At 54.6% G+C, this 24,965-nt stretch overlaps 3 protein-coding genes across 8 annotated transcripts in view; 2 read left to right on the top strand and 1 right to left on the bottom strand.

Moving 5' to 3' along the window:
• MED12 (mediator complex subunit 12) overlaps positions 1-8,455 on the bottom strand; it is a 35,037-nt gene extending 26,582 nt beyond the window's left edge. For both annotated transcript variants that reach the window (XM_030967547.1, XM_030967548.1), the window contains exons 1-9: positions 8,306-8,455; positions 7,866-7,970; positions 6,854-7,045; positions 5,024-5,183; positions 4,289-4,464; positions 3,898-4,008; positions 3,077-3,331; positions 955-1,101; positions 568-667 (exon numbers count right to left, since the gene is read on the bottom strand). In XM_030967547.1, the coding sequence (XP_030823407.1) occupies positions 568-667; positions 955-1,101; positions 3,077-3,331; positions 3,898-4,008; positions 4,289-4,464; positions 5,024-5,183; positions 6,854-7,045; positions 7,866-7,970; positions 8,306-8,404 (1,345 nt within the window). In that variant the 5' untranslated portion in view covers positions 8,405-8,455. The remainder of the gene's footprint in view (positions 1-567; positions 668-954; positions 1,102-3,076; positions 3,332-3,897; positions 4,009-4,288; positions 4,465-5,023; positions 5,184-6,853; positions 7,046-7,865; positions 7,971-8,305) is intronic.
• A 433-nt stretch (positions 8,456-8,888) lies between these two features.
• IL2RG (interleukin 2 receptor subunit gamma) lies at positions 8,889-13,708 on the top strand. Of its 4 annotated transcripts, XM_030967790.1 has the most exons (10): positions 8,889-9,001; positions 9,567-9,631; positions 10,017-10,208; positions 11,035-11,125; positions 11,349-11,536; positions 11,656-11,798; positions 11,903-12,065; positions 12,501-12,606; positions 12,677-12,761; positions 12,868-13,708. In XM_030967790.1, exons 3-10 carry the CDS (start codon positions 10,118-10,120, stop codon positions 13,069-13,071), a joined length of 1,071 nt encoding a protein of 356 aa, XP_030823650.1. In that variant the 5' UTR covers positions 8,889-9,001; positions 9,567-9,631; positions 10,017-10,117; the 3' UTR covers positions 13,072-13,708. The 4 variants fall into 4 exon arrangements, with proteins under 4 accessions (XP_030823650.1, XP_030823651.1, XP_030823652.1 ...); XM_030967791.1 differs by lacking the exon at positions 10,017-10,208; XM_030967793.1 differs by lacking the exon at positions 8,889-9,001 and having other exon boundaries at positions 9,601-9,631; positions 10,001-10,208.
• A 1,439-nt stretch (positions 13,709-15,147) lies between these two features.
• Positions 15,148-21,322, top strand: LOC115914922 (sestrin-3-like). Of its 2 annotated transcripts, none has more exons than XM_030967788.1 (9): positions 15,148-15,367; positions 18,013-18,216; positions 18,421-18,603; positions 18,719-18,955; positions 19,065-19,176; positions 19,392-19,510; positions 19,863-20,053; positions 20,351-20,495; positions 21,038-21,322. In XM_030967788.1, the coding sequence occupies exons 1-9, from the start codon at positions 15,302-15,304 to the stop codon at positions 21,125-21,127; spliced, it is 1,347 nt and encodes a 448-aa protein (XP_030823648.1). In that variant the 5' UTR covers positions 15,148-15,301; the 3' UTR covers positions 21,128-21,322. The 2 variants fall into 2 exon arrangements, with proteins under 2 accessions (XP_030823648.1, XP_030823647.1); XM_030967787.1 differs by having other exon boundaries at positions 19,374-19,510.
• The last annotated feature ends 3,643 nt before the right edge of the window (positions 21,323-24,965 follow it).

Here is a 24,965-nt window from a genome sequence, read left to right as displayed (position 1 = left end):
GTGGTACAGGTTGCCCAGAGAGGTTGTGGATGCTCCAGTCCTGGAAGTGTTCAAGGCCAGGCTGCATTGGTCCTGAGCAACCAGATCTAGGGGAAGGTATCCCTGCCCATGGCAGGAGAATTGAGACCACTTCATTTTTAAGGTTCTTTCCAACCCAGACCATTCTATGATTCTATAAGAAGTTTCTCTGAGCTCATTGCTTGGGCTCACTACCCAAGGAAAGCTGTACCAGTCAGGCAGGGTCCACCCAGCTTAATATTCTGACTCTCACTGTGGCAAACAGCAGATTTTAGGGAGAAGCATCAGAGCATGGCACACAGACAAGAGTATAGTTCCCTGGTAAATATTTCCAGCTCCTACTAACAGAAACTCCCCCTATACCTGGAGAAATGGACCCTTGTAAGATTTTGCTCTGGAAATAAAAAGAGCCATGTCTTACTGCTGACAGTAAATACAAACAGTAGTTTGTATTTAATAGGAAAAAAATGAAAAATAATAGCCAGACAGGAGTTTTGTCAGAGTAGCACATGGATCAGGGGGAAAGAACTTTAGCCTACAGCAAGTTACCTGCTGTGGTTTCTTGGCACTTGTCAAATGACCAGCGAACCTCCACAGCCTGGCCACGCTCCTTTATCTGCTGCTCAATCTCACGCAGCTTTGCCCGAACCTAGAAACAATGGACTTGTGTAAACACACAAAAGGATGCCTTAGAAGTCCTGTGAACAAAATTATTAGAAAACAAAGAGACTGACAGCAATTCTACTTAAAGTTAGATTTTGCCTGTCTTCCAAGGACATCACTAGCTGGCTTACAGCAGAATGAGAGCACTTAATTCGTAGGGATTGAGACAGCACCTCCAGATCTGCTTATCACACAACACGAAAAGAAAATTCTGAAAGAGCTAAGATACAGCTGTTATCCCAAACCACAAGAGCTCCCTTCTCTGAAGCTCACCTGCTGTGTAAAGGCTGAATTCCCCCCTGGCATGGGCAAGTTGGATGGGGCTATAGGCAGGTGGTCCAATGGAGAGCCAGTCTTTATCCTGCTATCAGTCAAGGAATAATGCCACACAAGGGCACTCGGGCAACACAAAATTATACTCTGCAACAGACAGAAAAGTCAGTATCACTAAGCAAATTAAGGTCAAAACAATTAAGTTACGTTTCTACAGAGCTAACCACTACTTTATCCTATTACCAAGGCACTCATCCTCTACACAGCATATTTACTATCTGGGTGGGTTGGTTTTGTTGTTTGTTTTTTTTGTTTTGGTTTGGTTTTTTTTTTTTGTTTTTTGTTTTTTGTTTTTTTTGTTTTTTGTTTGTTTGTTTGTTTTTTGTTTTTTTTTTTTAAGCTCTGAAAACCCCTTTGGATCATAGAAACTCACACCCCCAATGCACAATCCAACCCTCACGGTCCAGAAGCAGCATTTACATTAGTGACTTACAACTGTCATCAAGTGTAAAGTCTGAGAAGAAATATCAGGTAATAGACCTAAATTAATGAAACCATTTTGTTTGATAATCACAAGTCTGATTATTATAGTAACAATACCATGGTATATGCATTCTCATTCTTTTATGATCTTGTACATTCACATAAACACAGACAAAACTTCACTGAACAATTCCTATGAAACTCCCCTACATTTTTTGGCTCACAAAGCTGTTTTAGACCCTCAAACCAAAGAATTTGCTTATCTTGAGAACATTTCAGCAAAGGTTAATTATGCACATTCTTAGAATTATGGAAATTCTTAGAAATGCACCTGTTTCCACTGAGACACACTAAAGATCAGACTATCATTTACCAACGTCAACTTTTTAAGCAGGTTGTGTCTGAACTCCAAATCAGACAAACCTTTGATGTGTATATGCTCATCTATTTTCATTAAAGCAACTCCCCAAGTACAGCATTTTTATATTAGAGACATGTTTTATCACATAGAAAATAGAAAAAAACCCCAACAAACCCTCTAAACGTCTTGACCAGAAAGCAAACATGACTTAATAAGAATGCAAAATGTTTATTTATAACCCTACATTGCTCTCTAACCCTTGCTTCCAGAAAAGTCCTTACTTCTAGCCAACTGTACTACAGAAATTTTCTTTTCCTCTTTTTCTCTGAGAGCTGGCTGGCTGCTTCTTGATCCTGCCAGGGCTCCTTCCTCTCAAGTTCCTCTCTGAGCAGCAGATTCCCAAGCTTTGTGCCCTCTTCCTCTCCAACTCCTGCTCCATTCTGCACTCTCTGGAACCTTCTCTGCTTTAACAAGTCTTTTCTCCCCTGGAAGAAACAATCTCCACTCCTGCATGGACCCACCTCACCTAGTCCCTCTCCTCTTGAAGGAGAAAAACACAATCATGAATGAATGCACACACTGAACAGAAATTGCCTCCCTCTGACACAAGGACAGTAAGAACTGAATCCCAGTGTCACAACAGCACCAGTTCTTTGAACATCTATCAGTAAGACTTTGGCAACTTTGCCCTTTTATTGCAATGTAACGTTTAATCAATCCCACCTACAAAGATTATGAGTTTAGAGTAGTTCCTTTTCACAGCTTGCTACCACTCCTAAATCACCATATTCTTCCATAAAGTAGGAGGGGCTGTGTTTCTTGTGTGTGCTGTTTGGTTGTGGCTGGTTTTTTTTTTGTTGTTCTGCAGGAACTTTTTTTCTGATGAGGGAGATGTTTGTTTTTAAGAGTTGACAAAATTACAAAGCACTTTCATTTCTAGCATAATTTCCTCTCCTGGATGAAAACCTACTATTGATATACACATGGGAAATAACCCTTTCTTTGTTCCTCATCCCTTCTTCTGTAAAGCTTTCCCAGCCATGTGAGGCACCTGTGAGTAGAGCAAAAGGCTCTATTCCAAACCATTTTTCTTATGCAAGTCAGTCAAGGGCACTGCTACAGCACTGTCTGACAAAAGCTCTGTAACACATCAGCAGAGATAATCATGATTTGATATTTCTGTACTTACAAAGCTGCTGACTCAGACTGTAATGATTTTTCTGTGATGGCACCCAGACTGTCCCTGCTGACCCCAGAATCACCATCACTGAAACGTACCTGAAGGATGCAGCTGAGCCCATACACCACTGGTCGGTGCTGGGGGCACAGCAATAAGTCGCTGAAAGGGCTGGGAGGAGGATTCCCTGCAGCTGGCTGAGGGGTGGGAGTTGAAGGAAGAGCATTCCCTGTCTGGGCAGACAGGATGTGTGGTGGGTGCCCACCAGCACCATCCAGCTGCATGGCAAGCCTGCGGGTGCAGAAGTAGGCCAGACGTCTGGACAGGTACGCAGACTGCACAAACTCTCCAGAGTACTGCAGGGAACATGGAAGGAGGGGCAAACATCCTTGTCACAGGGAATACAAGAAAAAACCCTGACCTTCCCACTGTACTACACTATGTGACACTGCCTTGAAGAGGCAGTTTCTTTTTACAGAGAGCTCCTTAGCATCACGGGTCACCCACTGGCTACTAAGCATCAGAAAAAGCCTTGAAATGTTCTCAGGCAATGACTTAATGTGCAAAAATGTACCCACATCCAGCCTTCCCAGAGATTCAAAGGTTTGCCCAGAATCTATTGCAAGAGAAAGAAAGCAAAAAGCAGTTTCCACGTACTGGTGCACAACCAGTGGAACTATCACAGCTGTGGCATGGGCAGGGATTACCAAGTCCAGTGCAGGGAAAAAGGATAAAGGAGAAAAAAAACTGGAAAAGAACAGCACTAAAAAGACATCCTTGCATGAGCTAGAAGGATGCTCACAGGGACAATCCCTGGTGTTCTTGGTGCAAAATAACTCATTATCCCCTTATCCAATATGAATGGGATGGCCAAAGCAGAAGTGAGCACTCTCCTAAAGCAAGCTGAGAGTGTATTTCTCACCCGCAGCAGCAAAGGAAGGAGCATTTTCAGAAATTCATCCTCTCCTGACCGTATCTTCTCAAAGCACTCGAGGACCCACGTCAGGAATTCGTGCCGGTCCAACATGCCATCCTGCACACAGATAAAAGCAGAGTAAATGGGTGAAAGTTGAAATAACCTCCATTAAGGTAAGGCAGAGCAGCAGCAGCTTATACTCCAACAGTGGAAATAACTCTGGAAGTTTTCACAGTTCTGTGCTATCCCTGTCCTATTACTGAGCTCAAAACTGCATCTGGTCCTAGTGGTCTATTCACTAGGTAAGAGAGCATCTTGCAGAAATAGATCATGTGGCATCCACTACCCCTGCCCTCCTCTGCTCACACCGACCCAGCAGCTCCCACCAGCCCCTCACCTGGAACATGAACATAGCCAGTTTCTCATTGTAGTCCCACTGCTTCAAAGCCTGTTCCACCTCTTGGGGCATTGGTCCCGATGGTGAACCACAGCCTTGCCCTGGGAGCTGTCTGTAGAACTCTGCAATTTTCTGCAGCTGCTCTGACAGGTACTTGGTGATGATCTGTGTCCATTCTGGAGAAAAGAGGTTAGCAGTGAGCACTGTGGCAAAGAGGAGCAGGAAAGAACCAGGATGGTGCAGAGGTAGAAAGCCAAAAAAAACCGGAACACAGTCAGGGGAACTCTTTTAGACCACAGCAATCTGGAGCAGGCCAGGATGCAAAGGATGTTGGATCCAGTAACGTTTAATAGAATTGAGAACACAGACAGGGAGTAACATACCAAAATTCTCTGGGAAACGTACATACTCACTTGGGAAGCAGCTAATCAGTCATCACTAAATTGCAACTTTACAATCATTGTATGGAAGAAAAAAACAGGTAAGGCAGCAAAGGAGCTCAGGGAGCTTAACAGGGAGAAAGAAAAGTAAGGCTTCCATAGCTGCTAAGACTTTTTTTTCAGTGTACTTTCACAGGTGGCCCTGTTACTCACAGTTACTTACATCAGAATCCAAGGACTTATCAGCAGGAAACAAGTTTATTTAGATTTCCAGGCAACCTCTTACTAAGCAAGAGCAGGCTTAGAAGGAAACAGCTGCGCTGGACAAAGCCAGTGGTGCACACAGAGTGCTTACCAATGAAGGGATCAATGACATGACGCTTTTTCACCTTCGTTTCTGTGATGGCAGCATAATAGGCACAGGTCATTTTGATGAGCCATGCTGCTCTCATTACTGGAACAGTGTATTTGGCCAAATAACCAAAGACCTCTTCTTTCTTGCTAAAGATGGGCACCTGTAATGAAATGAAGAGGGAAAACTGAACCAATCACTTGGAATAAGAACTGAGCAGCTAAAGCAGCTATACCTGCTACAGGTATGAAAAAGGTAAAAAGGGAACAGAGCAACACAGTACCTCTACCTCAAAAAAACCTGCTGCCAAAATTCACTTGTGGTCAGAAAGCAACAGTACCAGAGCTGCATTTCAGTATAAACAGAAACAAAACAAACTGAAAGAAGACAGAACATATAATTACGTCCCTGTAAATCCATGCCCTGAATCCTGCAAACATCTTGGAGGTTATCCTCCAGAGAGCACATAAAGAGCTACGGAAGATACAGACTGAGTCAGTAACAGAGTATCTCCCATGCAGAGTGAAGACAGGACTCTTCACTTTGTATACAAAATCGAGTGGTTACAGAAGTCTCACAATATCACAAGTACTCAACAGAAAACTGTGAGAAACTGGGAACTGAGTGCGTAGCAGGAAAGAATTCATTAATCCAAGATTCAAAATTCAAGATACAATATAGGAGGATACCAGTAAAATCATCAGGCTGCAGGACTATAAATCAGGAAGCAATAACATATATCAGGGAAAAGTACAGCTGTGGGGCCATTTCCACACAATACTCTGGAGAGCAAAAGTATGTGTGTTTTCACAGAGGAATGAAAGAAATTCACAAGAAACAGGTCCATTTGACAGGTATCTTCAAGATCCTGAACTACTGATGTTTATTTACCTGCTATGTTTCCTACATTCTTCCCAATTACTCTCTGATGCCTCAAAGTCAGACTACTTGGCTACTGACAGTCACTCTTCCACATCTAAGTTCACGAAAATGGATGGAGCTTATAGCAGGAAAACAGGGGAAAACCTTGAAAGGTTCAAGCTTTTACCATGACCTCAGGAAACTGACAGTCAAAACACAAAGAAAGACTAAGCTTATAAAGAGTCAGATACTGGGAAAATCTGATTACTTTATTTTCCCCCCAGGAAAATAAAGTTCCATTCTGCAACTGGGAGTTATGATTTTTCCACAGTGCATTACCACATTCACAAGCACCTTGTTTGTAGGCTTCCCCTGAGAGAGAGCTATCTCCCTTGCTATCAGGCTTGATAAAATGCCAGAGTAAGACCCTTCTTTCATACTCTACAGAATTCACAGCTCTAAGGCGAATATCTACCCCTACACTCCAGGGCACAGAAATACTGTAGCCTGGCCAAGACCACATGTACTCCCCTCTGCTGAAAAGCAGAAACACCTCACTGCAACAGAAGTCTGGGAAGTCATTTAGGTGATTATTTTCAGTAATTCTCACTATGACTTTTGAGAACTTAAGAAACCCTCCACAACAGAAATGTCCTAATCTAAACAACAGACCAAAGGCAACAGTGGCAGCTCTTCTGAAAAACAACGGAACCTTAAAATAAATCAGTCATGTCCTACAAGCCAAAAGGCAAAGCTGAACACACCTCAAAATAACAGCCAAGAGACCACATCTCAAAGTGTGGATGACTACAGTCAGGGCACTACAAATCCTACATCCACTCTGCAAGCTTAAAGCTCCACAAGATGTATAGATAAGGAACTTCTGCAAACAGTAAAGACCTTCAGAAAACCTCGAGAAACAAGCACAGATTAAACTCTCTGCCCTGCCAGGCTGCCTCTCCTGTAACATACCTTCTTAGCAAGGTGAGTGAGGGGCTTAGTTCCAGCCAGATCTGTGAACCAGTTGTTTATGGCACTCTGAGAACGTGCTGTCACCAGCCAAAAGTTATCCTTCTGATTGACCTGGGGCTTTCGTCTGCCTGTGTCAGGCAGGGTGTTGCACCGTAGCTTTTCTGCAATAATACTGCTAAAATTGGAGCTGATCTGGAGGAGAGGAAAAAAAAAAGGATTCATTACATTTCAGAGGTCAAAGACCTGATCAGTGTGCTTAAAATTTATCACTAATTTATCACTTCTACCAGAAGTATCACCAGTATCAACTTCTGAAACACAAAGTAACTGCCAATAACTCCTTTGTTATACTGGCAGAGATTAATGTGTCTAGACAACTCACACAATAATCAAGCAGGGACTCAAGTTGAGATGGACACAACCCTTTAAAAAAATACCTGTCAAACCAGACATAAGGCTCCTCAGACAGAAGTCAGCCAAGAAAAACAAATATCCTGTGCTTATTGATTGCCTTCCAACCCAGGTCATTACTAGTTGTTTTGTCAGGAAGTCAACATCTTGATTTCAGAGACTGGAAAATGGAGTTGAAGCCTATTATATAACTCCCATTTTTAAACTTCCAGATGTTCCACGAAATTGTACTTTGCTTTTACTATGGCAATCATGTAACCAAACCAATAAGGAGTTTCTCTCTCCGACTATCATAGTCTTGGGCTTTAATAACAGAATTGAAGGAGGCCTAGATGCTGGCTTAACGAATACTGTAGACATAGACCGGCCCCTAAGATGTACTGAACTAGACAAGAACCCGCTCTCTCAGAGGTGGGACACAGTTCTAAATGAATGCAGAACTTGGATTCTACAGAAACGGAGGGTCAAGTCTTAAAAACACCCACACAAAAGGGGAAGATCTCGTAGTTCTCGACACACGGAAGGAACGAGACCCAGGACTGTGCAAGATCCAACCGCCTGCCCTGCCAAACCCGCCCTCGACCGTCGGGACGTCTCTCACCTTCGCCGGGTTGAAATTGACATTTTTGGCACTGCCGTGCTCGTCCCCAGAGACCGCCGGTTGGTTATTGAAGCCTTGCTTGACATTCAGCGCAGTCAGCTCATCCTGCGGGGGAAGGACGGTCAGCAGGGCCCGGCCCGGCCCCTCCGCGCCCACCGCCGCAGCCTCCGTCCCCACGGCGGGGGCTGAACCAGGCGAGGCCCGGCTGCTTCCCCGACCTCCCCCAGCCCCGGCTACCAGGCACCGCCCAGAGCAGTGCCGGGACACGGGACCGGGGCTCTCCCGGCCCGGCCGGTGCCCCCCACCCGCGGGGTCCCGGTGGGACGGCGCCCCCTCGCCCAGCTCCCGGCCCCGCGCCGCTAACCCGGCGCTGCCTCAGCTCCGGCCCCGCCACAGCGGTCCTGCACCCCGGGTCCCCCCAGCACGGCTGGCCCCCGCACCTCCTTCTGCTTGGGGTCCTGCGGGTACACGTCAGGCGGGCCGAGACGCGGGCGCTTGAGCGGGCGGTGCTCGTAGCTGAGGACGCCGAAGGCCGCCATGGCGGGCCGGCCGGGCGGGGGCGGCCGGGCCACAACAAGGGCCGCCGGGGCCGCCCGCGCCTGCGCGCTGCGCGCTGCGCCGGGGCAGGTGGGCGCCGCCGAAGCCGAGCCGAAGGAGCACGGGGAGTCCCGAGCGCCGCCGAAGAGACACGAGTGTTGCCGAAGAATGCCGAAAATTGACGGAGAAACCCGAGTACTACTGTGACAGGACCGAGGATAGACGAAGAGCACCGAGCTCAGCCGGAGAGATCCGAGAGTGAACGGAGAGAGCCGAGCGTCCCCGAAGCGGGGACGAGCGTGGACAAAAAGCCCTGAGCGCCGCAGGAGAGTCCCGAGCAGTGCCGGGATGGCCCGAACCCGCTCCGAGCGAAGTCGGAAAGTGTCGAAGAGAAACGGGGCAGCCCGAGCGGCGCGCGCGCGCCCCCCGGCGGAGGCGCCGCGCCGGTGCTTTGTCCGGAGAGGATCACGTGACACCCCCCTCGCCCCCGGTACCGGGGCAGCCCCGGACCCCGGGCACCAACGCCCCGTGCGGCCATCACCGCACCAGCAGCAGCCCCGCGGACACCGGCCGTACTGTCACACACACCAAGCCCCGCTGTGAGTCCCTCCTGCAGGCGCCCCCTCCGACTGCCTCGGTGCCTCCCCGTGATGCTGCCAGTGATGCTGCCAGAGATCCGGGCGGGCTGGGCGCTGGGATCCCCTTCGCAGCCATGCTCCTGGGGCCGCCCAGAGGCGGTGAGCCCTACAGCATGAGCCACGGGAACACGGCAGGATGAAATGGGGGGGTCCAAGAGGTGTGAGGCGTGGGAACTGATCAGGGAGGGTGACACCGTCCCGGTGGGACGAGCCAGTGGAATGTGCTGTGGGGTCCCAGTGGGTTAGCTGTGGTATCCTAGGGACTGCTAAAAACGAGAGCAGGCTCCCGGTGCTAAAGTGATTTCAGCATTTATTATAATAAAAGAAAGGCCTAAAGCAGGGGGCCCCGGGCCGAGCAGGAGCGTTCCCATCGAGGATGGAGCAGCGCCGGCGCTGGGGCTGCTCAGCAGCGATGGCCCCGATGTCCCAGATGGAGCAGCACAGATTCAGTGGGTCAGAAGCCCCTTTTGATCCTGTTTTTTGTCCCTTTGGATTGGTTTCTTTTGGATCCTTCATTTGCATGCAGGTTTAAGGCGCTCGATTGGCCCATGACAGTTCTGTCCAGGCTGGCCCGTGGTGCACTGTACTGAGGTGTGTTATGGTACCTTGAGTACCTGATTTCTCATAAATACCCTTTTAACCTCTTTTACAATATAATAACCAAACTAACAGTACATGCTTAATGACCTATCAACTATTTTACAACAGTTTCTAAGCTATTTTTAACAGGATGAGCCATGGCGTTCCACTGGGATGAGCCATGGGATCCCACTGGGATGAGCCATGGAGTGCCAGTGGGTTGAGCTATGGGACCCCACTGGGATGAGCTATGGGGTCACAGTGGGTTGAGCTGTGGGATCCCACTGGGATGAGCTGTGATGTCCCAGTGGGATGAGCCGCGGGGCTGCAGTGGGATGAGCTGTGGGGCTGCAGTGGGATGAGCAGTGCCCCATAAGGCAGCCCTTGGGGCACGCAGGGTGCCGGCTGCAGGCGGTGCCGTGGGCAGGAAGCAGAGTGCTGCGGAAGCTGGCAGCCCTGACCGAGGCTGCTCGCACACGTCCCCGCTCAGCAGCCCCCATGGCGGCTCCTGGCGCCTTCCTCGTGCCTGTCCTCCTCCTCCTCCTCTGTGGGCCGGGTCCCTACCCGGCTGCTGCTGACAGCCAGCCAGGTAAGGGGGCACAAGGGAAGGCCACGGGCCCCTTTTGTGGTTGGGGCTGGGGACTGGAGCTCCCCAGTGATGGCGGGCGAGGACAGGATGTGGGGCTGTGGGGGCTGGCGCGCTGTTGTGGCACACACCAGGGACCCTGCGACCCCTGATGTGTCCCAGGACCTGTGGCACCTGTACAGCCCCTGGCAGTGGGGCTGCCAGGAGGGTCAGGCTGTACCAGGGAGCCCTGTTGGAGTGTCCTTGTACCCACTGCAGTGCTGGAGCATTTCTGACCCCACCAGCCCCCTGGGAGTGCTCTTGCCCCATCACTCTACTGGCAGATCCTATTGGTCTGTGCTATGTGTGGATGCTGGCCAGGATGGTCCGTGGATCTGCACCAGCTGCCCTTTCCTTCCTGGTCCCCTCAATAGTGCTGTGCACAGGAAGGGGACAGGACACAGAGGCGTTTCTTTCCACCTGGCTCTCTCATCCCAGCCACTGTTTTCTGAGAAAAAATGCACTCCTTGCCTGGCTGTCAGTAAAACAACAGCTTTCTGTGGAAAAAACCCCTCTATATCCCTGGACCTCCTGGGCTGGCAGGAAGGTGCCCTCCATCTCCAGCAGGGCAGCCTGTTTGCTCCATTGTGTTACATTACGACCCAGGAAAGCTCAACTCTGGCTTTCTCCTGCCCCTGCAGTGCTGGCTGATGAGCTTGTTTGGTTCATACAGAGGGAGGCTCATAGGGATACCTGGGGATCTGGCATGTGCCATATCTCTGCAGTGCACCCCTGGGCCTTGGCACAGCCACCCACCAGTGCCATAAACAGCAGTGTCTGTTGCTTGCAGGAGTGGAGTGTGTCCTCTTCAACGAGGAGTACATGAACTGCACGTGGGGGAACAAAGAGATGCCCACAGTCAACTACTCCCTCTTCTACTGGTAGGTGCCCCTGCCCCATGGCCAGTCCTACAGCAGAGTGTCCAGCAGTGGGTCCCTGTGCAGGGAGGCTGCTGCCAGCATTGCTGGTCCATCAGGCCTCTCCTGCTCCCCAGGCCCAGGGTGGGGCAGGCTCTGTCTCCAGGGCAAGCAGGGTGGGTTGTGCTGGGGAGAGGGCTGGAGCATGTGAGGCCTTGGGGAGTCCTGGTAACCCACTGTGGCACAGGTACAAGAACACGTCTGACAAGGCGGTGGAGTGCAAGCACTACCTGCTGCACCAGGGTGTCAGGGTCGGCTGCTACTTCAAGAAGAACGAGCTCATCCAGTTCCAGACTTTCCATGTTCTCATCAATGCCAGCGTTGGAGGCAAGACCCTGGAGATCCCCAGCAAGCACATGGAGCTGCAGGACCTGGGTACAGAGTGGTGGGGGGACCCCCCTGTGGGTTCTCAGAGCTCCCCTGGGGGCTCCCAGCTGGGAGCAGGGCCCTGGCCATGGGGCCAGCCCTCACTGGGCATCACCTGTCCCTCGCAGTGAAACCAGAGGCGCCTGTCAACCTGACCATCCGCAACATGAGCAACAACCAGCTGCAGCTGACCTGGGCCTCCCCCTACCCCAGAAACAGGTGCCTGGAGCACGCTGTCAAGTACAAGAGCAACAAGGACACCAGCTGGACGGTGAGAGCCCTGGGCACGGCACCCTTGTGGCTGTGCCTGGCGTGAGCTGAGCACCAGCCTCCAAGGTGGTCCCAGCCAGCAGCTCAGGGCTCGTGTCTCTGCAGGAACTCTCGGTGAATGGAGATGTGTTCTCCTTACCCAGCGTGGACTATGAGAAGTCCTACACATTCTACGTGCGCAGCAAGATCAACAAATTCTGTGGCAGAACCCAGTTCTGGAGCGAGTGGAGCGTTCCTGCCATCTGGGGCAGCAACTCCACCAGCAAGGGTATGTTCTGAGGGCTGCAGTGGGGTAGGATGGACTGGAGCATGGCAGGGCTCACAGGTGAGAGATGGCCAAGCAAGTAGAGAATGGCCTGAGGCATCAGCTGTAGGGACAAAACCCATCTGGGCATGAGGGGTGCTGGCAGCAGCATCCTTTGTACTTCTGGAAGCAAAACACACCCCACCAGTGGGACCTGCTGAATTTGCCAGGGGATTTATAGCACTGGAGGGCATGGCTGAGCCAGGACAGGGTGACCCGCTAGTTATGGTGACAGGATGGCAGCGTTTGGGGACAGGCCCCTTCTCCATGCTCTGTTCCCAGCTGAGCCCTACCATGAGCAATGCCGTGGCCACCCACGCAGGGCCACCTGCAGGCCCACCCCACTGCCATGGTGGTGTGCTTGTTGTCTGGGGATCAGTGTCACCCCACTCTTTCCAGGCACGGTGGAGGAGCTGTACTGGTTTGGGATCCGCACGGTCTTGGTCCCCATTGCCTCCTGCCTGCTGCTGCTGGTCCTTGTCATCCTGCTGGTGCGCATGGAGAGGTGAGTGTGGGGAGCTGCCTGGGGGCAGCAGCACTGGGGCTCTTCCCTCTAACACACCTCTCCTGCACAGGGTATGGGTCATCCTGATGCCCCGAATTCCCAACCCCAGCAAGAATTTTGATGAGCTGTTCATCACCCACAACGGCAATTTCCAGGTAAGGTGGTGCAGGCAGCCCTGCCCTGGGCTCACCCTGGCTGTGGGGGCTGGGGTTGGGGCTGGGCTGGGTGGTGGCTCCTCTCACCCTGCTCTGCTCCCTGGAGGAATGGACTGGAGTCCCCAAAGATGTTGTGGAGAGCTTCAAGCCCAACTACAGCGAGAACATCTGCTATGTGACTGAGCTGCCACCCAAGGACAGCCACGAGCCCCTCTGGGACAGCAGCAACCATGCACCACCTCCAATGCCTGGGCCCCCAGCCACCTCCAGTGAGCACAGCCACTACCAGAACAGCTATGGGAGGCTGTGACACACTCCTGCACCCTTGCATGCCCCATTCTCCAGAGCTTTGCTGCCCAAACCTTACTGCTCCTGCCATTTCTCTGCCAAATGCCCTGGACCCCCGGTCTTGCTTCCTGCCAAGTGCCCTCCCTGCTCCCAGGTGCCCACAAGCACACCCAGGGACGTGTCCTGGTGAGTGGGCAGCTGCAGCTAAGCAGGCAGGGGCCACTAGCCAAGTGATGGGGACACACAGGATGAGGAATCCCGGGGGGGCCAAGTGTGGAAAAATAAGGAAAGATAGGCAAGAAAGATTGTAAACATGCTCAAGTGCCTTGCAGCTGATGTAGGGAAAACACATATACCATACTCGTGTTGTTTAGCTTTGTGTATTCAGTAAGTAGAACTTGTGTGTTTAGATAACACAGGCCTGTGATAGACTTAGTGGCACCTTATTTAACATGCTTGAGATTCCTGGCCTGCTGTGGGAAAGATCAAATCACAGTGGTAAACCACAACTGCACAAATCCTTGATAAACAGGCAAAAACAGCAGGTTCAATGATCCTCTAGGATAGACCAAGATCCACAGTGCCTGCATCCCTGCTTATGTGCCTCTGCCTGGGTGCTGCTTGGGGGGGTCCTGCAGTGGGTGAGGTAATGAAAATAAAATTCCTCTTTGCCTTTAATCCGTGGTTTTGTGGTTGTTCCTGGGTCCTGCCTGTGCTGGCTCAGCCGCCAGCCCCTGTGTCATCCTGGCAGTTCCCCCAGGCCTCGCTGCTCCTTCCCCTGTGTCCCCAGTTCTGGTGGCACTAAAGCTCTGCCCACCAGGGGATTGCCCAGGCTCGTCCTGCAGGGTCTGGGGAAAGCACCACTGGAGCCCCAGCTCTGAGCACCTCTGACCTCTCACACACAGTGAGGCAGGGGCCAGTCCTGCTGTCCCAGGCTCACAGTGGCAGTGTGTTCATCAATCGACATCAAGCACATGGGTGGGTCCCCTCCTGGCTGTCTCACAGGGCTCCCTGCACTCGGGTGATGTGCTGTGACCTCACTGGGCAATGGGCTCTGCTCTGGGCTCTTCAACCACTTCTGGGGCCACCTGCAGCCCTCAGCCACTGCTGCAGATGAGCAGATGTTTCTGGCCAACACTGACTGCAGCCCCCTGCAGCTGCTCTTACAGAATCCCAGATTCAATTGTGTTGGAGAAGACGTTGGAGATCATTGAGTCCAACCTCTGTCCAAACACCACCATGTCAACCAGACCACAGCACCGAGTGCCATGTCCAGTCTTTCCTTAAACACCTCCAAGGGCAGTGACTCCCCCACCTATCTGAGCAGTCTAATCCAATGTCTGATTGCCCTTTCTGGGAAGAAATTCCTCCTGATGTCCAACCTCAACCTTCCCTGGCAGAGGCACATAAGAGCACACCCTCCCATCCTATCACTGCTTGCTTGGGAGAAGAGTGGGACCCTCAGCTGGGCCCTGGCACAGCCGGACCCTGGCACAGCTGGACCCTGGCACAGCCAGGCCTTCGGACAGACGGACCCTCAGACAGCTGGACCCTGGCACAGCCAGACCCTGGCACACCCGGACCATGGCACAGCTGGGCCCAGGTCCTGGCATAGCCAGACCATGGCACAGCCAGACCTTGGCACAACTGGAGCATGGCACAGCCGGGCCCTGACACAGCTGGGCCCTGGCACAGCTGGGCCCTCAGACAGCTGGGCCTTGATGCAGCCAGACCTTGGCACAGCCAGGCCCTTGGACAGCTGGACACTGGCACAGCCAGACTCTGACACAGCCGAGCCCTCCGACAGCCGGGCCCTGGCACAGCCAGGCCCTGGCACAGTCGAGCCCTAGGACAGCCGGGCCCTGTCACAGCCCGGCTCTGTCACAGCCGGGCCCGGGATGGGGTCCCGGCCTTGTTCCCCGCCCGTCCCGCTGTGCCCAGGCGAGGCGGCAGCGCCCCCCAGCGGCGGGGCCACCCCGCGCCCCGCCCACCCCGCTGGGGGCGGGGCCTGCGCGCCCGGCCCCGGTAACTTTCCAGCCCTGCCCACGTGGTGCGGCGGCGGCCGCCCCTGGCGGCGGCGATTGGCGCAGGCGGGCCCGCCCCCTGCCTGCCGCGGTGCCGGCTCTGCGCTGCCGGCGGCCGCACCGGGCGGGGGCACCGGCACAGGCACCGGCACGGGCACCGGGCACCGGGCACCGGGCACCGGGACTGCGCTCGGCACGGCACTCGGCACGGCACGGCACAGGCTCACCATGATCGTGTGTCCCCAGAGCGTGGAGCACCCCCGAGGAAGCCGATGCCAGCGGCTGCCGGGGCAGGTAGGACCCGCCCCGCCGCCACCACCGGAGCCCGTACAGGAGCACCGGGCTTAGCCCTGCTCGCCGCCACCGGGCCGGCACGGCTAGGGCACCAGCAGGCCGGGGCATGCCCGCTGGCGGTGCGCGGGACCGGCGAGGCTATGCTCTCGGGATGCCGCGAGCGGCGGCTCGGTCTTGGTCCTGGTCCTACTCCCGGTGCCGGTGCTGGTGCCGGTCCCGGTGCAGCGGTGGCGTCCCCGTCCCCTTTGTGCGGGATGCGGGAGGCGCCGTGGCTCCATCACTGCCAATCAAACTTGTTTTTCTCTCTCCGCCTGCACTGCCCGCGCCGCTCACCGGGGGCGCTGCCGCCGCCGCTGCCCGCACAATGGGGCCCCGGGTACCGGACCCGGGTACCGGCCGCCGGCACCGCCGGAGGGGTCCCTGCCGCAGGCACTCGTACTTCCCCCGTCCTCTCGAATACCCAGGCACAAGGGCTGGGCGAGAGGTGCTGCCGCAGCACCGTCTCCAGAGAACGTTACCGGAGGAGCCACCGGTACCGGCGGAGCCGGGCGAAGGGATGAGCTCCGGCCGGGCGGGGAGCGCGGCGGGGTCCGCCGGCCCCTCTCCCGCACATTCCGGCGCTGTCCGAGCTCCTTCAATCCCCTGCCTTCTTTATGTGCTCCCGGCTGCCGGCCGGGAGCGCCGGGGCACCGTTCCCCCGGGTCCGCCGGGCGGGAAGGGGACGAGGTCGGTGGTGGGTACGGTGGGTACGCATTTGAGGTGCCTGTTAAGAGTTCGGGGGGCTCGGACACACGAAGGTTCCCCTGGGGAGGGAGGCGATGCTCCCACAGCTCAGGATGTACTCCGGGAGGAGGAGGAGGGCTGTGGCCGAGGAGGATGAGGAAGGTGGCACTGGGGTCAAGCGAGAGGCTGGGGAGGCAGGACTGCGGGAATGTGGCAGGCGGTGCCGGTAGGAGACACCATGGGCTGAGCTGGTGCCTCTTTGGGAGTGGGCAGTTTAGCCTGGCCAGGGGCTGAGAGCCGAGGAGGTGGCTGTTCTGCACCTTCATCCCCTCCCCTTCCTTCATCACCTCCTTCCAAGACATATCTGCCTGGTTGCTTGCTCCACCATCACCTGGACAAGCGGAGTGAGGAGAGCTGGCAGCACCAAAGGCTGAGCCATGGTTGCACAGCTCCTTACTGGGACCACCTTTCCCTGAGGGAGTGGAAGGGCCCTTGGCTCCTCCACCTCAGCCCTCCAGGACAATACCAGGGCTGTAGCCCCTTGGGTGTCCTCACAACATCTCATTTCCCAGGCAGAGGGACTTGGTAGGGGGCTTTTGCAGGTCACTTCTGGCTTTCATCTTCTCCTGTCGATCAGAGAAGCTGGTGCTTTTCATCTTTTCATTTTAATATGAGTTTTGGGGTTTTGTGGACCCCTTTTACCAGAGGAAGTGAAGAGGACACTCTAAATGTCAAGTAAACCTCTTGTTACTTGAGCGATGGTGTTTTCACCAGAAGTGCAGGATGGTGGAAAATAGCCTGAGCTGCTTCCTGCACTGCCTGGAAGTGTGGGTGCAACTGCTCTGTGCTGCCACACAACTCACCCCTGCTCTGTCTGCCCCTCACCCCTGGCTGCTCTGCAATGCACTCTGTAGTTTTGGTGGTTTGCAGAAGTGCTCCTGGTTTTCTCCATTGTTCCCATGCTCCAGTCACCAGCCAGCCTTTGGGTGACTGCACTGGAGAGACAGGTGGAAGGAACAAGACAGGGCCAGAATTTCCCAGGAGAGATTTCAGTTCAAGGCTGGAAGAAGAGATGAATCCTTTGCATCCAGGGGTGCTGCTGGGCTCCTACATGTGAGCAGGAGCTGTGGCTTCCTGTGTGACAAGGGTAGCACCTGCTGTACCTGTACCCTGGGGTGGGCAGGCTGCAGGTGCAGACCATGCTGTCGGCCGGGAATTGTGGCAACACAGTCCTTGGAGCACGGCAGCTGCCTGGGCATCTTTCCAACATCCCTGCCCCCTGTTCCCACCACCCTCTCAGGAGGGGTTAGAGCTGTGCTGGACCCTGGTGCAAGGCTGGTGTGGGCGTTGCTGGGGGTGTCTGTGTCTTGCCGAGCTGCCTACCTGTGTTTTCTCTGGTGGGCATAGAGCTGTGCTCTGTGCTGCAGGACCCACTCCCATGCTGTCTGCTTGGGCAACATGTGGGGAGCTCTTCTGTGTGCTCCTGATCACATGGAAGGTACCAGGACATGGTTTGCCTCTTGGCTTACCAGGGCAGGAGGCTGGGTGCCCCTCTGCCATTTCCACAGCTCTCTCACATCTTGGTACTGGGCAGGAGGGCTCCGTGCTGGCAGATGGGCTGCTCCATTCTGGAATGTATTTTGTGTTGTGTTTCTCCTGGTCTGGCCTTGCACCACTACAAGGATCATTCCTGGTTTGCCCTTTGCTTCCGTTCACCACGCAGAGCCTTCTCCCAGACCAACCTGTGTGTCTTGCTACCTGTGTCACTGAGCAGTGCTCTGCCTGATGGCTGTGAGTGTCCCTCTGGTAGCACCAAGCTGGGAGAGGGATCTCTGCCTCTTGCAGAGCCTGGGCTTAGCTGGGGTGTGCTGCTGCAGCAGGGGCTGCTCTGGGAAGAGCTAAGCAGAGCGTGTTTCCTGCAGGTAGTGAAGATGTCCAGCAGCGACCCTGAGTGCCCCCAGTTCCTCTTTGTGAAGGTGCTGGCAAGCCGAGGGCGGCTGGAGGCGGTGACCCAGCAGATGGGATACCACCCCCAGTACCTGGACAGCTTCCTCAAGATGCAGCACTACCTGATGCACATGGACGGCCCTCTGCCCTTTGACTGCCGGCACTACATCGCCATCATGGTGAGCCCTGCTGGGACCTGCCAGAGGGGACGGGGGCTCTGGGCTCTGCTCAGCCCGGTGGGGCTCTCCTTAACCTCCAGCAGACAGCCTGTGCTGTGGGCCTCTCGTCAGGGGCCAAAATCACAATGTCCTGGAGGTTGAGTGAGAGGTGGGTGTGGGAGCCTGTCCTGCTGGGGCAGTGATGATGATGTGCTGCTCTTGCAGGCAGCAGCCCGGCACCAGTGCCGCTACCTGGTGAACCTGCACGTGCTGCAGTTCCTGCGGGCAGGGGGGGACCCTCAGTGGCTGCGCGGCCTCGAATTCATCCCCCCCAAACTCCGCAACCTCAACGAGATCAACAAGATCCTGGCACACCGGCCGTGGCTCATCACCAAGGAGCACATTGAGGTACTGGGAAGGGCTCTCAGCCAGGGACCAGGATGGCAGTGGGGACAGCAGCGTCCCCAGGGGCTGCCAGCACCCTGCTTATGTGTCACATTGCTGGTGTGTCCATGTTCTGCAGAAGCTGCTGAAGATCAGCGAGTGGAGCTGGTCACTGGCAGAGCTGGTGCACGCCGTCGTCCTCCTGGCACACTGCCACGCACTTGCCAGCTTTGTCTTCGGCTGTGGCTGCGAGCAGGACGAGGGGCTGGGGGGCCGAGGCTCACTGAAGCCACTGTCACTCGGGAACCAGTGCTTCTGTGAGGCCACTGCCAGCAACAGCTACGGCCAGGAGCTGCTGCGCATCAACCGCAAGCGGGTGAGCCCCGAGGGTGGCTGTGCAGGGGTGGGGGGACAGGGTGGCTGTGCAGGGGATGGGGGATGCCCCTGGGAGCGCTGCCCTCACCCCCAGGCCTGTGTCTGTGCAGTCCCTGGACTCCTGCATGGAGCTGGATTCCCTCCGGGAACGCATGCAGCGGATCCATGTGGAGACTGAGGGCAGGGATGAGATGAGGCTGCTGCAGCAGGACCGAGAGGAAGGTGAGGGGCAGGGAGCAGGGTGGGTGTGTAGGGTGGGAGTTCATATGGCACCCCTGTGTGTCTGTTGCCCCTCTATGCCTTACATTTTCCATGATGTGTCGTTCAGAGGGGCTCATGGGATGCATGTGGGGCAGAACAGGGGCTGGTTGATGTGGCTGGGAACAGGGCAGCTGAGCATTGCTCTGACCCAGCTGCAGGGCTCTCCCCTCTTGCAGACACTGATGGGGAAGTCACCGGTGCCACCAACCTTGCATGCTACATGCAGGACCCTGACTTCGGATACCAAGACTTTGCCCGGCGTGACGAGGATCAGACGCAGGTGTTCAGAGTCCAGGTAAGAGTCCTGCTCTCTGGGTGGGCAACAGCTTAGGCTGCCCCTCCCCTCCTTTCCCCTGCCCTCCCATAAATAGTGGCAGAGTTGCCCTTGCAGACTAGCCCAGCCCCACCAGGGTTGGGAAGAGGGAGGTGACTTCTGTCCCCAAGGGTTGATGATTTTTTTCACATGGCCCTCATGGAGGCAAGGGTAAAAGTAATTCAAAAGCTGTTTGATAAGGGATGTGGTTTGGGCAGAGCTACCTCCAGAGCATATTCACTGAATTCTTCTGCTTCCCGAGGTTTCCAGCCCTTCTTACTGGGAACATGCTCCAGTTTTTGCAATTGCAAAATCCTCTTGCTGTGCTCAACAGGATTACTCCTGGGAAGACCATGGCTTCTCACTGGTCAACCGGCTGTACTCTGACATTGGGCATCTGCTGGATGAGAAGTTTAGGATGGTGGATGGTCTGCAGAGCAGTGCCATGGCCAAGCGGCAGGGCTGTGAACCCTCTGTTTTCAAGCGGGGCATCTGGAACTACATCCACTGCATGTTTGGCATTAGGTAGGGAAACCAACCTCATGGTCCAGGGGAGAAAACTGAGCTGACTCAGGCGGGAGGGGAGGGCACTCAGTCTGTCATCCACATGAGCATGGAGAAGGGACAGAGATGAATCCCCTGCCTGGATGTTGAGACAGGCAGGCAACAGATCCTGAACTGCTCTGGCCAGGGCAGGGGGCTTTGGGGCAGGTTTTGGTGCCTGCTGGCTGTTGCCATGTGCACCCTGCCCTGTGGCTGTGCCATGCCCCAGGCAGGCCACAGGCAAGGTGCTGGCCATGACTCCCCCTGTGCTCCCCACAGGTACGATGATTATGACTATGCAGAAGTGAATCAGCTCCTGGAGCGAATGCTCAAAGTTTACATTAAAACTGTAACCTGCTACCCAGAGAAGACAAACTCAGAAATGTTTGACAGGTTCTGGAAGCAGTTCAAGCACAGTGAAAAGGTGGGATAGCTGGCCCCTGGCTCTGACTGCTTGGGGCTGGGAGCGGGCAGGGGCTGCAAGCTGGGGTGCTTTGGGGGTGTATGGGAGGTTTTTGAGCCACCAAACCAGTCTGAGGCAGGTGGGGGGAATGGAAACTGGCTGTTTGTAAGGAGTTGGGCTTAGTGTGGCATGGGGCTGCCCACTGTGATGAGACCAGGGGCACCAGCAGCACAGGCATCTCCAAGGTCGTTACCCCAGTGGTGAGTGCTTCCTGGCAAGCCCTCTTTCAAGCTGTAACTCACAGGAGCAACTGCTGTGGGTGTCAGGGACTGTGCCGCTGCCAGCCTGGAATGCTGGTGCCAAGTATGCAGGGGACTCCCTGGCACGCAGCTCTGGGAAGCAGCTACAGCCTACAGGACTGGGAGGAGGAGAGAAGGGGAGCTACCTGAGCTGGAAAAATTGGTGGCATTTTGATGACAAGACTCACTTGCCCAGGTGGGCAGTTGCTTGCACCGCTGAGCACAGCACACTTCAGCTGCCTGAGCCTCTCCGTGTTCCTGCAGGTCCACGTGAACCTGCTGATCCTGGAAGCCCGGATGCAGGCAGAGCTGCTGTACGCGTTGCAGGCCATCACCCAGTACATGATCTCCTAAATGCTGGAGCTGCTGCAGGGCCCGGCAGCCTCCTCTGTCCCTGGACTCGTGCGGGACCCTCACGCTGGGACCGACGGCGAGGGATTCCTTGATTTAGTTCACTTGACTCTATTGTTCCTTTTTGTTGGTTCCCCCCCCGCCTTGTGGGGGTCACTGAGTGGCCCTGTTACGTGCAATTACCAAACTGTGAGGCAAGTCCGTGCTGCTGAGATGCTGGAGACTTGAACATGTCCAAGGAGGACTGCCAAAAACATGGGGGAGAGGGAAGTGGGAGGGGACTGGGGCCAGATTAGAGGGATGCTCCTTGCCTGGGTGCTGTGGGAGCCTCAGTGGCACAGGGAGGGCAGAGGGGACAACTGGCTTCCTTCCCTGTGCTGCAGTGGCTGCTTTGCTTGCAAAGCCACGCTTGGGCACCCGTCCTCATTGGGGTGGTGTCTCTCACTTGGGAACAGTGCGGGCAGCATGTGGGTGTGTTGCAATGTTCTGAGTTGCAGGGTTAGATAGCAAGAGTGCTGGCTCCTAGCAAGGGCCCTTCCCCAGGACAGCAAGGGGATGCACTTGCTGCCTGTGTGTTACGTCCTTTAGGTCTATGTGCCAAACCCTTCTGGGATGGACAAGAGATGACCCAGCAAACTCCAAACTGTGAAGCTCTTGCTGGCAGAGCATCCTCGTGCTTTGCTTTCTCCGACAGCGGGATGAGAAGGTCTTTGACAGTGTTCAGGCACTGGAGGTTTCTGCTGGGGACTCTGGCAGTCCTAAGCCCCTCCTTTGCTTCCCATCAGCAGAGAGGCAGAAGGAACAAGGGAGGCTTGTTAATGTGTTTGAGTTAATGTGATTTGTATCTTCTTACCACCATGAGAAGGTTGAGGTCCTGTGCCCAGTCACTTGCTTAGCAACATGGTGGAGGAGCCTGTGGTCAGCACAGGTGAGCTACAGGAAGCTTCTCCTTGAATGTGGGTTGGGGGGCACTCCTGGGACTGCCCCATTTGAACAGAGGCAGCCTGTCCACCAGCCTTGCTCTCTGCCTGGGGGGCTACACCACCATTCCTCCCATCTCCCTGGGCTGCTCCCTGGCTGGAGAGGTACAAGGGCACCAGTGCAGGCTCCAGAGAGCGGCCACAAAGGGGAATGAAGCCACCCGTTGTAAGTGGGAGCCTGAAGCAAGGGCAGCTGTTGAGTCAGCCAGTGCACGCTGCTTCAGTCGACCTGTTTACTGCGTAAATATACAGGGAGAAAACCTTGTGTATGGAAGCTACAGAAAAAGCCTATTTTTGCTATAAATATATTATGTTTGACATGGATGTGTGCTTTATTTCTGCTAGATTTTGGGAAGGGGATCCAGACTTGCATGGTTGCTGTGAAGGCAGGACAGCAATGTCTGGCTGAGCACAGCACTTGAGATGGCCCAAGTGTCAGGAAACCCAACATTCTCAGCCAGGCTGGGGTCATGCACTGACAGCTCTGGTCCATGGCCAGCAGCTGGTCACTGAGCCTACACCTATCCTGTTCAGCTCAGCTCTGTCCTCTTGCCATGCTCAGATAAGCAACTGCTGCAGCATTGTGTGTTTGAGAGGAAAAGAGGAAAGTTTTTCAAGGAGCTGTGGCATTCCAGCAAGGAGTGGAATGTGCCAAAGGAAGGAGCTGGCTGGTACCTGGTCACACATGGCCAAGGTGGGGGTGCTGCTTCTGCAGCTGAAGAAGCAGCATTTTGCTCACACTCCCAAGCAGACGCTCAGTGAGCAAGGCCAGGAGCCAGGAACAACTTTTTCCTGATCCATGCTGCTGATGCTTTCCCTCCACTGGGGCCAGGCCAGCTTGTACTGGGCCAAGCTGGTGCCTGGGCAGCAAAATGCCAGGACAACTGGTGCTGGGTAGTACCAGCTGAGTCAGTACTGGTGCTGGAACAGTGACACCAGTGCAAGCATGACTGGTGCTGGGACAGCTGCCACCAGGCTTGGCTAGACAGTGCTGGTACTGCCTGCTGTACTATCACTCAGCCCCAGTGAGGGCTGGGCAGGGACCAGGCAGCTGGGTGTAATGCTGGCTGCCAGGGGTAGCATTGTGGTTAACCAATGCCAGCCAGCTTGCCAGACTCCATGCTGTCCCTGCAACAGCAGCTCCATCCCCTGCAGGGCTGGGATGACCCATAGCAGCCAGTTCCCCACAGGGCTCACTGCTGGGGAAGCCAGCAGAGTACCTGCAGGGCTGGGCAGCCTGGGCTGGCTCCCAGCCTGCTGCCAGCAGCAGCACCCTCACCTCCCACCACCACCCCGAGCTGGCCAGGAAAGGGACAAGGCAGTGACAGCATGGCTCTGGCTGGGGGTGAGGGGCTGCCTGTCCCAGGTGATGTGAGGCTGGCTCCCTTTTACCTCATCTCTACACCTGCACTAAGGGCTGGCCTTGGAGCTGCCACACACTCCAGCTCACAAATACCAGCCACAGCAGTAAGATGAAAGGCTCCATGCTTTCTCAAGCCTGACCAGAAACAAGCAGAGCTGCTGGCAAGGCCAGGAGAGACTGCAGGCAGTCACACACAGCATGCCACAAGTCTGGCAATTTCAGTGCTTGGGTCCCTGTCCTGGTGGCCCCTGCATCCTTCATGTGCTTGGGCCAGGATATTCCTCCCTATTGCTCTGTGGCTGCAAGAACTGCCAGAGTACAGACTGCCTCACCTCTGCAGGAACCTTCCAGGAGATCCTCCACATGAGAGCGGGACACTGACTGTACTGGGGATTACCCAGGGGAGGTTGCAGGCTCGTGCCCAAAGCAGTAACTGAGTTTCCTGCAAAGCCTGTAGCAGAATGAAGTGCTGGCAGGTGCAGCCAGGACTGCTTTTGTAACAGCTGAGCCACTCCCAAGCTGCATGGTGGGAGGAATGGTGTGTCCTAGCCCATGGACAGCACCAAGTCCCACTGCAGCAATGGCACTGCCACAGCTCCTACAACCCACCCAGTCAGAGTCAGGCCTCTGGCTGCTGCTCTAAGCACAGCTCTGAAGGGGAAATAACAGCACATGAGCTGAGGACAGCTCGGGAGAAGGCAGTGTGCACCCACCATCTCCCTGTGCCCCAGCCCTCCTTCCTCACACACCACCACAAAGGACACATGCAGAGGGCAGAGCCTTCCCCACTGTGCTTCCACACGTGGGCCCATCGCTGGTGGCACACAGGTATTCATCAACCAGCAGGGGCTGGAGGCAAAGCAGGAGCGTGGCCAGAAACCCAGCTGAGCAGAAAAGCTGTTTTTGCACTGGTTTCATGTAGTGCTGTTCTGCAGACAACGACCCATAGGCCAAAATACTTATGGGGACAAGCTGGGAGAGCTACGAGGCGTCCAAGACTGCAAGAAAGGTGCAAACACAATGCACTGAAACCACAGAACACAGCAGGACTCTTGGTGGCTACTGAAAACAGTGTCACACCATCAAAAGCAACCCTGCGACAAAGCATTCAGGTCCCATTTTATTCTCCTCTGGCAATGCTTAAATGGCACAGACCAATGCTCAAGGAGGTAAAAGAAGTGTTAATGGCTACTGGGCAAATGCATGGTCCCTGTTGTGAGGCAAGTTTTGAACACATTCACTTTGATCCAATCAGCTGCAAAATCTTGGGCATTTTGTACCTCCAAGAGCACCTGTCATTATGTGCCTGCAAGAAGCCCTAATTACCCAAGGAACAGATGAGGGGCAGAGAGTTTCCCTAAGGATCTCCTCCTAATTCCCCATTTTTGTAAACTGGCTTAAATCTTGAAGCAGGACCCTTAAGAGCCCCTTAGAGTTTAGTTATTTACATTAACTGTAGTGAAGAATAGAATTCAAAAATAATATAGTGGGTATCCAA

The sequence above is a fragment of the Camarhynchus parvulus genome, chromosome 4A, assembly GCF_901933205.1.
Source record: "Camarhynchus parvulus chromosome 4A, STF_HiC, whole genome shotgun sequence".
Classification (NCBI taxonomy): Eukaryota; Metazoa; Chordata; class Aves; order Passeriformes; family Thraupidae; genus Camarhynchus; species Camarhynchus parvulus.
The sequence above is the reverse complement of the archived record's forward strand: the minus strand, read 5'-3'. Positions and strand labels throughout refer to the sequence as shown.